Below are 13,931 nucleotides of genomic sequence, written 5' to 3' on the forward strand. Positions count from 1 at the left end.
AGTGTAGTGGCAAACAAGTTTCATAGGCAGATGCTCAAGGGATATAGCTATTTTATGTGAAGAGGTGAGGTATTGTTTCAGAAACAGCTCACAGTTATGACAGAGGTAAGGTATCATATTCAAAAATTTGTTAGAGCTGAGAAGCTAAAACATATTATGCATCTTTCTTCATTTCACAGTTAAGGAACTGAGACACTACATCAGAAGCTAAAACAGGTAATTGCAATATTAACCTAGATACAGCATCACACCTACAGCAAAATTATCAGTATTTGCTAAGAAAAAGATGAGGACACAGCTTAAGTTCTTATGGGATGAGCTAATTTTACGTGTTTAATTTTTTGTTAAATGCTAAAAAAGTCATTATTTGCAATAATTTATAGGTTAGTGAACTGTATGCTCTAAAATGTAGGTTCAACTTACCAAATAAAAATCCTATGTGCTGTATAGCTATAAAACAAAATACACATGTATATATTTTTCTACTTTGCTTCATATTTCACCAACTTTACTGAATGAAAAAGAACAGTCTGCTCATACCCCTATTCCTCACAACCACATGTTCACCTGACCTAGTGGTTTTTTGGCCAAGAAAATTAACAAAGAATTCAGATTAATGACATCACTTTTCAGGATAAAATAACAGAGGAAATTCAAAATTTTTAAAACCTTTATGACTGTGAGCTTTTACAGTTGTTACATTTCCACCACAAAAAATTAGTAAGTGTTGTCAAAAGAACTAAACCAAATCACTGAAAGATGCAATATTACTTCAACAGTAACAATTATATTTAAATGTATGCGCAAAACCTTTTTGAAAAGTGAATGAATAATTGGCAATGTGAGGAGAAGGACAAGATAAAGACACAAATATTGCATTAAATTAAATATTTAATAATGTTTAGCTGTGTTAATGCAACTTACAGATCTGATAGAGAAGTGACAGTGAAACTATCATGATTATAGTGAACAGATTTATTTAAATTAAAGTTACTGTAGTTCCAAGACATATACTACTTGCGAATACAGATAAAATAACTAGTTATTTTATCTGTACACACAAGTCAGAATTAGTGACCTCATTTTATATAAAAAAAAATCATCATTTCCAATCAATTTCACATCTAAAATTTCTTTATACTGCATACATCTGCTCATGGTCATCAAAGACTATTAAATCCCTGCCTTAATAGAAGAAATTAGTGCATAATAGCCACATTATACAAGTTAAGTAACCCACAGAAGTTCCCAATCAAGGCCATTTAGCCAAAATGTTGAAGAATTAAACCTTTTCCTCTTACATTGTATTTGCATCTTGTATTATGATTTTATTTGTCTATCCTTTGTAAGTGACACCATTTGCTTCCACATTTAATTAACTGTGATTAAATAAACATACATAATGCTTTTATCTATTTATTCATTCATTCATCTATATATTTTAATTTATGGATATTTTTTAATTAAGGTTTCCATCCTTTACAATTGTAACCTACTCTGTTTACAAAAGGTTCTTAGCTTTATTGAAGATAGTCTTTATACACAAGTTTTACTGTAGCTCATGTGCTATGCATCAATATCAGTGCATTTATAAACGTGCAGTACATGAAATCCATTATTGTTTGGAAGCACAGGCTGTCAAATTTAGTATCCTTCAAAACTTAAATGTATGCCAACGAAATAAATCAGAGAAAAAAAAAACCCTCTAAGTAGTACAACTTAAATTTACATATACATAGAACTGGGTGATTAGTGATATTTACTAATTGATTAGCACAGTGTTCCTCAAACCACAATACATGCCAGCAAAAAACAATAACAAAAGATGGTAGAGGATGCTACCAGAAAGTTGTCTTCCTTTTAGTAACAGCTCACAACCACCAAGAACAACAACAACAACAAAAATTGGTGGCAAGTACTGCCAGCCAGTTGCCTTCTCTCTAGTCAGCAGTTACAAACTGTGACAGTGGCAGTTAGCCTTAGTAGTGTTGCCATAAAAATACAGCAAGCAGATTTGGTAGCAATATTTTGATTAATTGGATAGTCTGAATAATCAAAAATAGTAATAATTGGAAACCATTACTTTTATTAGTTGAATTATTACCATGACAATCAATATAAGTTGAATTCTAATTGATCAATTAACTTAAATTTATTTAATCACTACTCGTAAGTAATTAAATTGCCAGTTCGAAACACACGCATATACACACCTTAAAATGGGAAATCTTTTTTTTTTTGGCACTGTAACTGTGAACTAATAATAAAAACTGTCAATAAATTATTACCTATATGAACACCTTCATAATCATGTACAGTATATTTGTAACCACCTTAGAACAACAGCAGGCAATTAGTAGACAGACAACAGAGAACTGTAGCAAGTCAAGCCAAACATCGTTTTATGGATTTTTTTTTCTCAAAGCTATAATGTTTGTAAACAAAGAGATTCCTTTCCTCAGTGGAATATTTTTATTATTTTACTTCATATTAAACAAAATTTTTAAAAAGCCAGTTCGTTTGTTTAATATAAGAAACAGGTTTATGACTTTTCAGATATATCATAACCTTTAATTATTAAGTAAAAAAATTACTGATATATTAAAAACTGAATCTACATGTGCAGCATCTAGAGTATAATTTACCTGAATCTATCAGAGACTTGCCAGAATACTTTCTACGAGGTGGTTTAGGTGGTGGTGGAGACCGAGATTTAGTCTCTACCAAACTCAATGAGGTAGACCTTTGTAAGCTGTGAAAATCATAATTTCTTGAGCACAATAAGCAAAATAATCATAAACAACAAAAGCATAACTTCTCACTATACAACACAGTATTTTATTGACATAGTATCTAAATTCACTAATTGATTTAGTTTCATACAATCCTCAAGGCAAAAAAAAAATTCTACAGTACTCAGTAAAACTAATTTAAATTTCTAATGCTTTAACTATATCATCAGAATATACATAAGCCAAAGAATATTACATATACACTTTTAATTTCTAAGGAAGCTACAGTTATGATCTTATATGCAGGAGATGAAAATAGTGATAAAACTAAAAGATCATTACTTAATATAGACAACACAATCACTCATATTATAGACTGCTTCTTTGGTATTATTTCATATTACACTGATCACTACTCTCATATACACACATATATCTATGATCTATACAGTAATCAGAAATAAAATTTAAAATAATTTAATGTTAATTATACATAGGGGTAAGAGACAATACTTTATTACTTTTTGGATTGAAACAACTTATACCTATAAAGCAAAACATCAAAAACATGTTTGTGTTTAAATACTATACTAAAACCAGTTTATAAGAACTGATTCCTGGTAAAACTAAATAAACTTTAAAAAATAGTAAGATTCAAAAAAATATATATAAACTAAGTATATGAACTGAGTAATCCAAACTTTTTAATACTATATATGAAAGGGAAAATGCAAAATTATCAATCTAACCTGGGAAGAGATAGGCTATCTCTATAGATATTTTCTTCTTTTTCAGATTTCGTACAATGACCAGTAACAGATATGGCCAGTTGCCCATTTTCTAAGCCACGTTCATTTCTACAACATGATTCTCTACAATTACCAACACAGCTGACTTCACTTTCCATTGTGGTTACAGGTATCATCCACCATCCTAGTATGGATAAATATATTTTAGAAAATTATGATTTGGAAAATACAGTGGTTTCTTACTGCAAACAACAAGTTTAAAAATGTATCCTTGTTTTTTATTTTGATTGATAAGAGTTCTGCAGAAATTAGTCTAACAGTTTGACCATAATGTATCTTTCTCATGGTTTTATCAAATATTCTAACTTTACTGCTCAACATAATTGCTGACTTGGTATGAGAATGTATGACATGTTCTCACACGGTGTCAACAGATTACAAGAATAATATGAATTTATTTCATGGGAGATGATTGAACGGAATACAGTGTATTAAATGTTAAATCGACTAGAGAAATATATCATAAAAGTCAGCAAGGACTAACTAAATAGAAATCTTCCCATACTAATTTCTTAACGTTTTAAAAAATATTACATTATCTGTATGATGATAAGGGTGTAATATAACTTAGTGTACTTAGATTGTTCAAAAAGCTTTTGATATCATGTCACACAAAAGATTAGCTAAGCAAATCACACTGATGGAGGTTGAAGAAAGGCTAGTAAACAGAGTTGTATAATGAAATAATGCAAAAATTCTTTATTAATGAAGTCCAGTCAAATCAGACCTTTGTTATTAGTAGAGTGCTTCAGGGGTCTGTGCTTTGGCTTTGCTTTTGTCTTCTTTACGTTAATGATGTTGATATGGGCATAATTAGTAGTTTGTGAATGACATTAAATTCTTGAGTATTTTTAACTATACTGAGGATAATGAGTTACAGAATGAATTGAATCAACTTGTCAGTTGAACAAATATTGGACAATTGACTTTTAATTACAGTAAGTGCAAGATAATGCACTTGGATTATCATACTTTGTATTACACATTTATTATAGATGGGAACTCAATAACATGATTGAAGAAAATAATTTTGGCAGAGTGGTGAATAAACCACTCAAACCATCGAAGCAGTGCTCTGTTGGTAGTAACAAAACTCAGAATTTTAGGATGTATTTATTATGGGAATGATAGTATAAATGGCTCTAATTTGTTTGTGCTATATTCTAATTACAACAGAAGTTAACCTTTTCCAACACTGAAAACTTATTTCCAATAGGTACTTACCTCCTCCCACCCAAAACTGTCTCGACCTTGAGTTGCCCTCTAAGCATTGCTAAAATTTTCAACAGTGTACCATAATATTATACTTCATTTTTGCTCCATTCCAGCAACATGTACTGATCATGTGACTACCCTCCACCAATCATACTGCACCATCTATACTAGCACATCTATATCATTGCAGCAGAATCCTCACTTTTGAGAATTAGCAGTAACAAACCAGAAACACCAGCAAATCAGTGGGGAGGAAGGGTGGGAAGTGGGTGAGAAGAAGTAAAGTACCTATCGGAAATACATTTTCATTGTTAGAAAATGTTAACTTCCAAAACAGTACTACCTCAGCTCACCCAAAGCTAGAATCCTACATTACAAAGGTGAAGGGGCCGGTGAAGGTGCAAAAGTAATCAAACAAGCAGAGAACAACTGTAGTGAAAGAACATGTGTGCCATAATTACAAACGAAGGCACAACTGAAGGGTATAGCACTACTTTTGGAACAGGTATGCTCTTTGCCTAGTAAAGAACAAAGTAAGATACATAGGGGAAACTTAATAGACAGGCACCATGTCATGTAAGACAGATTCCACCCGTGGATAACAGATAGTATGTGAGACGTCCACATATGTAACGAGCATGAACACGTGATACAATGATAGCTGAACAAAAACAAGAGTGAAATTCCTTGCATAAGTTTGTAAGATCAACAAGTGTGGTCCACCCATGTCAAAAGGAACCGCCTTGGGTATATATTATGATATCCAAGTGTTGTCAGCCCAGGCAAAACATATGGGAGAAGCACCTTGGGATACGTCAGATTATGTCAAGTGCAGTCCATCTGGAAAAAAAAAAACATCCAGTGGATATGCCTTGCATAAGCTCGTATGTATCATTTGTTTCTAACTGATATTGTGATCAACTAGTGCAATCAGCTCAGCAAAAACATCCGGGGGAAACACCTTGTGATATTATGGAGTATGTAAAGTGTGGTCCATTCAGGAAGAAAACATCCAGCGGAAGCTCCTTACATGAGATTGATCATTATATATATATCTTGATCATAATATAATTAGAGATCAACAGGTGCTATCCATTCAGCCAAAAAACATCCAGAAGAAGTGCCTTGTGTTTTACTGAGTATAACAAGTGCAGTCTATCTGGGCAGAAAACATCCAGTGGAAGTGCCTTGCATAAAAATTTTTTTTCATGATCAACAAGTGCAGTCTACTTGCTTAAAAAACATTTAGGAGAAGTGCCTTGGTTTGAGTATATTATGATAGCAGAAGCCAGTCATCCATGGACTAGAAAGTCAGAAGACCCAGTGAGTGAAGAGGATGTGCCAAAGAGCAAACCACTCGACAAAACACACATGGAGCTGAAGAAAAACCAAACAGCAGTGCCCAGAACTGGAGGACAGAACCTTCATAGATGAATCAAAGAAAAATGACGTGACACTGGGGAAACAAAAACAACAACACTGAAGTGAGGGGTAGAGTCCATGGTGAAGCGAGATGACTCCAAATAAGTATACACCTGGGACAGAGCTATGATGGGACTCCAATCTCCCTTGTTTTTGGGGACAACACAAAGACTGGATTTGATAGTTCCTTTGTCTCAAACAGACACGGCAAGACATCTGAACAAGGTACAATCCCTAGGAGAAGGGAAGGAGATCTGGGAAGTAGATGGGGGGGGGGGGGCGAAAATGGAAGGCAGAAACCCTCAGATAGAACCTGTATAACCCATGGAATTGTTGTGAAGTGAAGCCAAACAGACAGATAAACTAAATATACTTAGAGAAACGACTCATTACTAATGAAGTAACAAAACTTAGAAATGTGTAGTCTACAAAGTACAGAAAAACAACAAACCTGCAAAACTATGAAATTCAACCTAAAACATAAAACTATAAGTAACACCGAAAATACAAAACCACTAAAGGAACTTAGAAGATAAACGTTCCTTAAATATATAACTTATAAGTCTATTCAGAGAATCTATTATCAAAGGAAATGAAATTAAAACCTACCCTGAAGAATATGAGAATAAAAAGACACACAGTTAACAATAACAAAGTTTGATTCAAACTAATCCCCAATTAGATGTGACTAGTAGTAAAGAAGAAAGAACTCACAAACTAAGTAACATTAACAGAGAAAGGAAGTAAAACTTAAAAAAACAATAAAGGAATAAACAAACTCCCAACAGAAGTTTAAACTAAAGTAACCTCGATGGTAAAAGAAGTATAAAAATCTAACTTACCCAACACTGAGCAGAGAAGATATGAACGACCTAAATTATCGAGTGCAGAAATTAGGTCCATGCTCACTGAACATGGGTATACCTAAAGGGAGTGAGAAACACACTGAAAAATGTATCACAGAACTCCTGGGAAAAGGAACAATATCTAACCCAGCAGACTACATAGACGCAAGGTATCAGGTAGAAAGTACAGTAGAAAGACAATTTCCACGCATTAGTTATATCTCTCTGCACACAAAAAAGAAATGTAACTTGAAAGGAAAAATCATCAGCTGAACATAAGACACAAACTCCCTGTGAATTATAGCCTGTGCTTCCCCAGCAGGGATCATTGACCCTGAGACTAGTATCAGAACCATATTAAATCTCAAGTTCATATGAACAAAGTAGAATTTGGAAAACAGAAACATTTCTAAAACAAATGAGTAAAAACAATGGAAATGAAACACAAAAAAGTTGAAACTTGAAGTTGAAACTGATATAAATTTGTGATAAAGCACAATCAAAATTTTGTAATCACATGAAGAATGAGTTAAAAAACACATCTAGACGCTAGAATGCCAATCGAGAAAGTGAGGATTGTGCTATAATAGTAGAGGGAGCTATCTGCACAAATAGAGATGGTACAATATGATTGGTGGAGGATAGTCACATGATCAGCACATGTTGCTGCAATGACACAAAAATTAAGGGGTATAATAGACAGATGTACTGTTGGAAATTTTAGCAATGTTCAGAGGGAAATCAAGGTCAAGATAGCTTTGGGTGAGTTGAGGTAGTACTGTTTTGGAATGATCACACATGTTTAAGATTTGCAAAAGACAGACTAGATGACTCCAGTTAAAAGAATTATATTTTTCAAACAGGGTGACTGGATTATGGAGTGAGTTGCTGTAGGCAGCAATGGACGCTGAGATTTCACAAAAGTTTAAAAAATAAAGGCTAGGTTTAAGTGTTTACTTTTTCTTAAGAGAGCACGTCCAAAGACACCTTAAAGGTGTAAGTTGTCATTAATGTTCATAAGTTAAAATACTGAATAATATTATTTTACAAGTAATGTACAAGCTGACACTGAGAAAAAGAATACCATACATTCTCATAGTCAGCAATAGAGATGGGTAGTTAGTGGTATTTACTAATTGATTAATCAATGGTCCCATTAACTGATTACATTTGATTAATCTTAATCAATTAGTACAGTGATCCTCAAACCAAGGTATGTACAAAAAGTAAGAAAAAGTTGGTAGCAAAGGCAGTCAGACAGTTGCCTTTCCTCTAGTCAGCAGTTCAAAATTAGTGAGAGTAGCAAGTAGAATTTGGCAACTTAATATATTAATCAATATAACTGATTACTTACGAGAAGCTATTCCATCAATAGTGTCTCATAAACTACGTGTTTGATGACACAGAAATAATCAACTAATCGAAATTAGTGTTTCTGATTACTCAAACAATAAATTAATTAAATCTATGATTAAATTAATTGACATAGAAATAATCAATTAGGGAAATTAGGGTTATTATTATTTACTGACTTTGATTATTTCAACTATCCAAGAAAACAAAATATTCTCATTATGTTTCTTTGTTGTTAAGCACAAAGCTATATAATCATGCCGGGAGAGGGGGAATCACGATTTAGTCTCAGTTTGATTCACATTGCCAATAAGTTTGCTCACCCTGTCTTTGTTATTGCAAAGATACCAAGTTTATCTGCCCATGTCTTTACATTGTATTGTTGCCTAGAGAGAGAGAGAGAGAGAGAGAAGGAAATATGCTGGTAGTACCCACCACCATTTCTCTGGCTACTTAAGTGTTAAATAAAGTGCAAGTTTAATGTTTATTTTTACACTGTTTTATGTTTCTAATTGTGTAACTGTATTTTTTTAATATTGTATAAACAGGCATAGATCAACAGGAAGAGTCAAATTCCCCAACCACGTTTTTCCATAAATTAATAACTACATACTTTAATGTTGTATAAGCAGGTGTGGATATAGTGGAGAGCAATACATGCCTCCCTCCATTTTGTTTCTTAGGAATTAATAACTGTATTATTTAATGCTGTATACGGAAGTGCAGATATATGGGAATGGTCAAAGGGAACCAAACCTCTCCATCAATTTTTTTCAGAAATTTAATAATTGTATTAGGGTTTATTACAGTATTACATATGCATACGGAAGGGGGGGGGGGGTAAGCATAAGCATATTGGCATAAGCAGGTGTGGATCTAGGGGAGGGGGGTCCAAAACCCCCTCTACTCATTTTTTTTTTAGAAATTAATAAACAGGAACAGATAAAGGGGATCCAAAACCTGTCCTTCATATTTTTCCAGAAATTAATAAAACAAAAAACACCCACATGTCCTGACATTACCACCAAGCACAAATTATCAAAAAGAAACATTATATATCACAGTTTTTATTTGATTCAGCTATTAATTACCATAAATTTTTTTTTGAGGTTTTTGAAATCAACACAGCTGGAGTCTACAGCAATAAAGTTAATTAAACATACTCTGGACTTTTCCTGTACTATCAATGTACCCGGACTTTGGAAATTTGTTCTCATCCAAGTTAATATTGTTCAGGACACATCATTGCCATAGGAAGCAATTTTTGAGTAGTCAGGCTATTGTCAGAATTAAACAAGGTGGTATAAGTAGCTCAGAGTTTTTTAACCTTTTTTAAAGTCCATGAAATATTTTAACTTGATAGATTAGCTTAAACTTTTCCCATCACTGGGGATGGATAATTTTGCCTGTGTTAGCATAATGCAGTCATTGAAAAAGTTGTGAAGGTAGTGCAAACCCATTGTTTTTTCACTTGTATGGGAGGGGTTTATTGAGACATGTACAAATCAATTAACAAATGCAACTGACTGTCCAGTTCTACTCATAACTATTATAATTTGTAATATAGTATGTCAACAGCTTTAAGAAGACATGTCATAAATACATACTTAATAGAGTAAAAACTACTACTACCGAGTTATAGTTCTGAGTAATAGTTTAGGCCTACTTGGTAATGTGGTATTACCATGTTTGAAAACAAATAATTTGTCAGTTAGGAATATGGACATGAAAGATTTAATTTAATTTGACTGGTTGTTTAAAATTATAGGGTGACCTCAATATTCACCATACTTATTATCAAATTGTTATAAGCTATATTCATAATGTTGTAAGTTGTTTAATTTAAATGTTGGATAAAGAGCATAACATTACAATTAAGCAAGTCCTAGAAATATCAGAAACAAGCATAGATTATAAGTAAGGTATTTAATGAAGCATCATTAGGTTAGTTAGAAAGTGAGTTCTTTCAAGAGTAGAGTGAGTTAAAGAGTGTTGAATCAGTAATTGTGTTTTCTTTAAGCATTTGGACCTGTGTTGGTTTTACATTAGTTAGTCATTTGTAACATAGGCCTATAACAACTTAGAGCAGTGTAGAAATGATAAAAGGAGGAAATAAACTCATTCTATACAGTTTGCGTGGACTGAATTTTAATTATTTTTACTGGATTATTTAAAAGAACCCATAAACAAAATAACAATGTTACAACAATATTCTTATGCTGTCTGAACAATAAAGACAAGAGGTTTTGATTCAACTGTTATAGTGTTATCAGATTATAATTTTGCTAGTCAAAATATTTTGAAATGTTTTGTTTTGTTTTTTAAATTCATAACCCTTACTCAGCAGTTGAGACTTAAGCTTTGTTTGAATAAATATTACTTTAAAGCAAGGGATGCAAACCTATGATACACCAGGTTACTTCCTCTGGCATACAGTACCATATTTCTGTTTGGGGGTAGGGGTGTAAACTACTTTCATAAGAAGTCCAAAATAATTTTACTGACGAAAAGCTGCTGGTGAGGTGGCATACATTACTAAATCTACAATATATATATACATATTAAATATATTTTTATATAATTTTATGTATATTTTAAATTTTAATACAGAAGACACACTTAAATTCTGGATAAGACCTGTCACTGAAGTAATTAATGACAGTAACTTTAACATTTTAATACAGCACTTAAGACATAGAAATTGACACAACCCAAAAATAAATTTAAGCTAAATTAGATATAAATCACAAGCTCAAACAGAAAGCTCAAGCCTCCTGGAACTTTTGGCAGTCTCCTTGATCAGCATAACAGCATCTTCCCTCCTCCTGAAAGTGATTGAAATCCTTGTGGAAATACAAGGCTGAATATACTGTCCCTTTAAAGCCTTGATATGTGTTACAACACAGTACAGACAAAGTTCAAGGGACATATGCATAAACAATTAGGTAGGTGCTACAAAAGATTGGTTGGCTGGTTGGTGTAAACAAAGTAGTTGAAGTTGGTTGGTCAGTCATCTGTCCATCAAACATACAAGGTTATCACAATAACAATGAGTTTGAAGGTAGGGCATTAACTGCAGTTGTATAATAGTATCTAAAGAGACTATCAAAGCTGAAGCTGAGGGTGAAATGCATAGTTAGAAAAAAGATTTATTGCATTTTTCATTGAATTAGACAAAGACATTCCTATGTATCATAAATGTAAAGAACAGGCTCAGTTTTGCAAGATGCACAGTGTGCAATTATGATTTCTCAATTGCCTATGGTGGAATATATGTTACTACTATTAAAATACATTAGTAAGGGAGTACATTAAGCTAATATAATAATAGGTAGGCAAACAACGATTTATAAGCATAAGGAAAAACTTTATTGATGGAAGAAACAGGTCACAAAATACTTTGGGATGAAATTATTCTCGTACACCAACCCAAAATGAAAAAAATGAGGTGTCTGTTTGGAAACTATAGAAATCATCAGAACAAACGATCTCAAATGGAGTCAAAGTCAAACTAAACTGTGATAATGGCCCTAGCAACATCAGCCATATTTGGCAAGGTCTAATCAGCATTCATACACCTGGCCAGAGTCACCAGACTTGACCTTTACGGTTTACTTAGGGTATATCCTGTTTCCGTGTCATACATAATAAATTAATATTATAATTATACCCATCGTTAGGCCTACACTTCTACTCTAATCAATTGCTGCTTTAATTTTAAACAGTTTCAACGTTAACGTTCGTAATAACACTTACTACTATTACTAATACCAGTATTAGTAGTACTACTAGTAGTAACAGTTAGTAATACTATTTTAAATATTAATAACATTACAAATATTAACAGTAGCTTTTGCAGTTAACTATACTCTACTCTTTAGAGTTTAGTCTTAAGTCTTAGTAATAATAATTACTCTCACCGTTTTTTTCCACTTGCATATGTTTTTTTATTTATTTCAAAGAAACCGCATTTCATCTAATCCACAATGCTCGGTTCATTACTTATCTTCATCTCCCACATGAAGTAATTTTTATACAAAACATTAAAATGAACATCGAAATTCCTACTTTGCTGCCATGATACCATATAATTTTAATAAAGATGGCGCTGAACTATAGTAATAATCTTTAATATTATTAATTAATAATATCTTAACCCGGGGAAAAAAATGTATTTTGCATTGTAATGATGTGTAGGCTATTCATAAACCAAGCCAATCACCAAACCACTCATACAACCATTTTACTGTGTGTTGAAGTCAGCTATTAAGAAAAAGCCCAAATAAACTGCCTTAGAATAAAACAAGCCCGAAAACCGCAAATTGGGACTCTCAAAAAATTAAAGCGATCAATTCTGCTTATTACAATCGAACTTGGCAACATTGCTAGGCTCTAGTTCAGTTTGTTTGTTTGTAGTTGAGCACAAAGCTACACAAATGGCTATCTGTGCTCTGCCCACCACGGGTATCGAAACCCGGTGTCTAGCGTTATAAGTCCGCAGACATACAGATGTGCCACTAGGGGCACTCTCTCTAGTTTAGAGAATATTATTTGTATAACAGAATGATAGACTTATGGAAGGACTTGCCATTGATGGGTAATAGTTGAGACCCATACCTTATAATAGATTAAAAAGGGAGTCTGTTGTTCCTGAAAACAAAGGAGGGATTTTATGTATTTATTTTTTTCTTGGGGTTCAGTGTGTAAGTTATCATTAAAGAAACAAATCCTATATGTTGTGTTATGTTAAATGTCTTAAATAGAGAGAAAAAAAATCAAATTTTTGCCACAGAATTGTGATAAGGGCAAAAATAACATTATCATTGTATCTGTGAACATACAACCGAAGCTATACAGTCTTGGCCAAAATATTTGCATACTTTGTAACAATTAAGGTCATTATTATTAAGATGGAATACAAATACACTTAGCGCTGTCAAATTGAGAAATGCATGTTATATTAAACACCTACATATGTAATTTCTAATTTTGTATAATGAGACAGGTTCTGTGGACATTATAAGCGATTTTTAAAGCAGCAAACAATTTTATCAGACACTTGTAGAAAGATATGTAATTCAGCATTTCACCTATCACAACAAAACCCCATCAAAGCATATTTAATGACAAAATATAACATCAAATTATTATAAATAGTGTCTGTGAACTTATATCAGTTCATGACGTGGCATGATGTCGATAAGGTTATCGATGTAAACCACCGAGATTTCATCCTAACTCGTCACTAGATAGCTCTGCAACTCAGCTACAGTAACTGGTTTAGGGTCGTGGTTGGCAATTTTCCGGCTCAGTTCTGTCTAACAGTTCTCAATCTGGAGACTTTGCTGGCCATGACAATCTTGTAACGTCCTACTGGTCGAGAAAATTCTGTACAATACGCACACTGTTGGCAGTGGCATTGTCATTCTGGAACACAAAGCTATTGACAAACCTTGCCCTAACATATGGCAGAAATCGTCTCCATGTGATGTCTGTAGGAGGTGCCATTGAATTTTCCCTGGAGGATATGAAGAGCAGTTTCCCCATGATGAACA

At 33.0% G+C, this 13,931-nt stretch overlaps 1 protein-coding gene across 1 annotated transcript in view; it reads right to left on the reverse strand.

Moving 5' to 3' along the window:
* Positions 1-12,448, reverse strand: part of LOC106456888 — a 29,433-nt gene extending 16,985 nt beyond the window's left edge. The window contains exons 1-3 of the mRNA XM_022382677.1: positions 12,297-12,448; positions 3,482-3,665; positions 2,646-2,752 (exon numbers count right to left, since the gene is read on the reverse strand). Of these exons, the coding sequence (XP_022238385.1) occupies positions 2,646-2,752; positions 3,482-3,665; positions 12,297-12,315 (310 nt within the window). The 5' untranslated portion in view covers positions 12,316-12,448. The remainder of the gene's footprint in view (positions 1-2,645; positions 2,753-3,481; positions 3,666-12,296) is intronic.
* Positions 12,449-13,931: the final 1,483 nt, after the last annotated feature.

The sequence above is a fragment of the Limulus polyphemus genome, unplaced genomic scaffold (genome assembly GCF_000517525.1).
Source record: "Limulus polyphemus unplaced genomic scaffold, Limulus_polyphemus-2.1.2 Scaffold268, whole genome shotgun sequence".
NCBI classification, from domain to species: domain Eukaryota; kingdom Metazoa; phylum Arthropoda; class Merostomata; order Xiphosura; family Limulidae; genus Limulus; species Limulus polyphemus.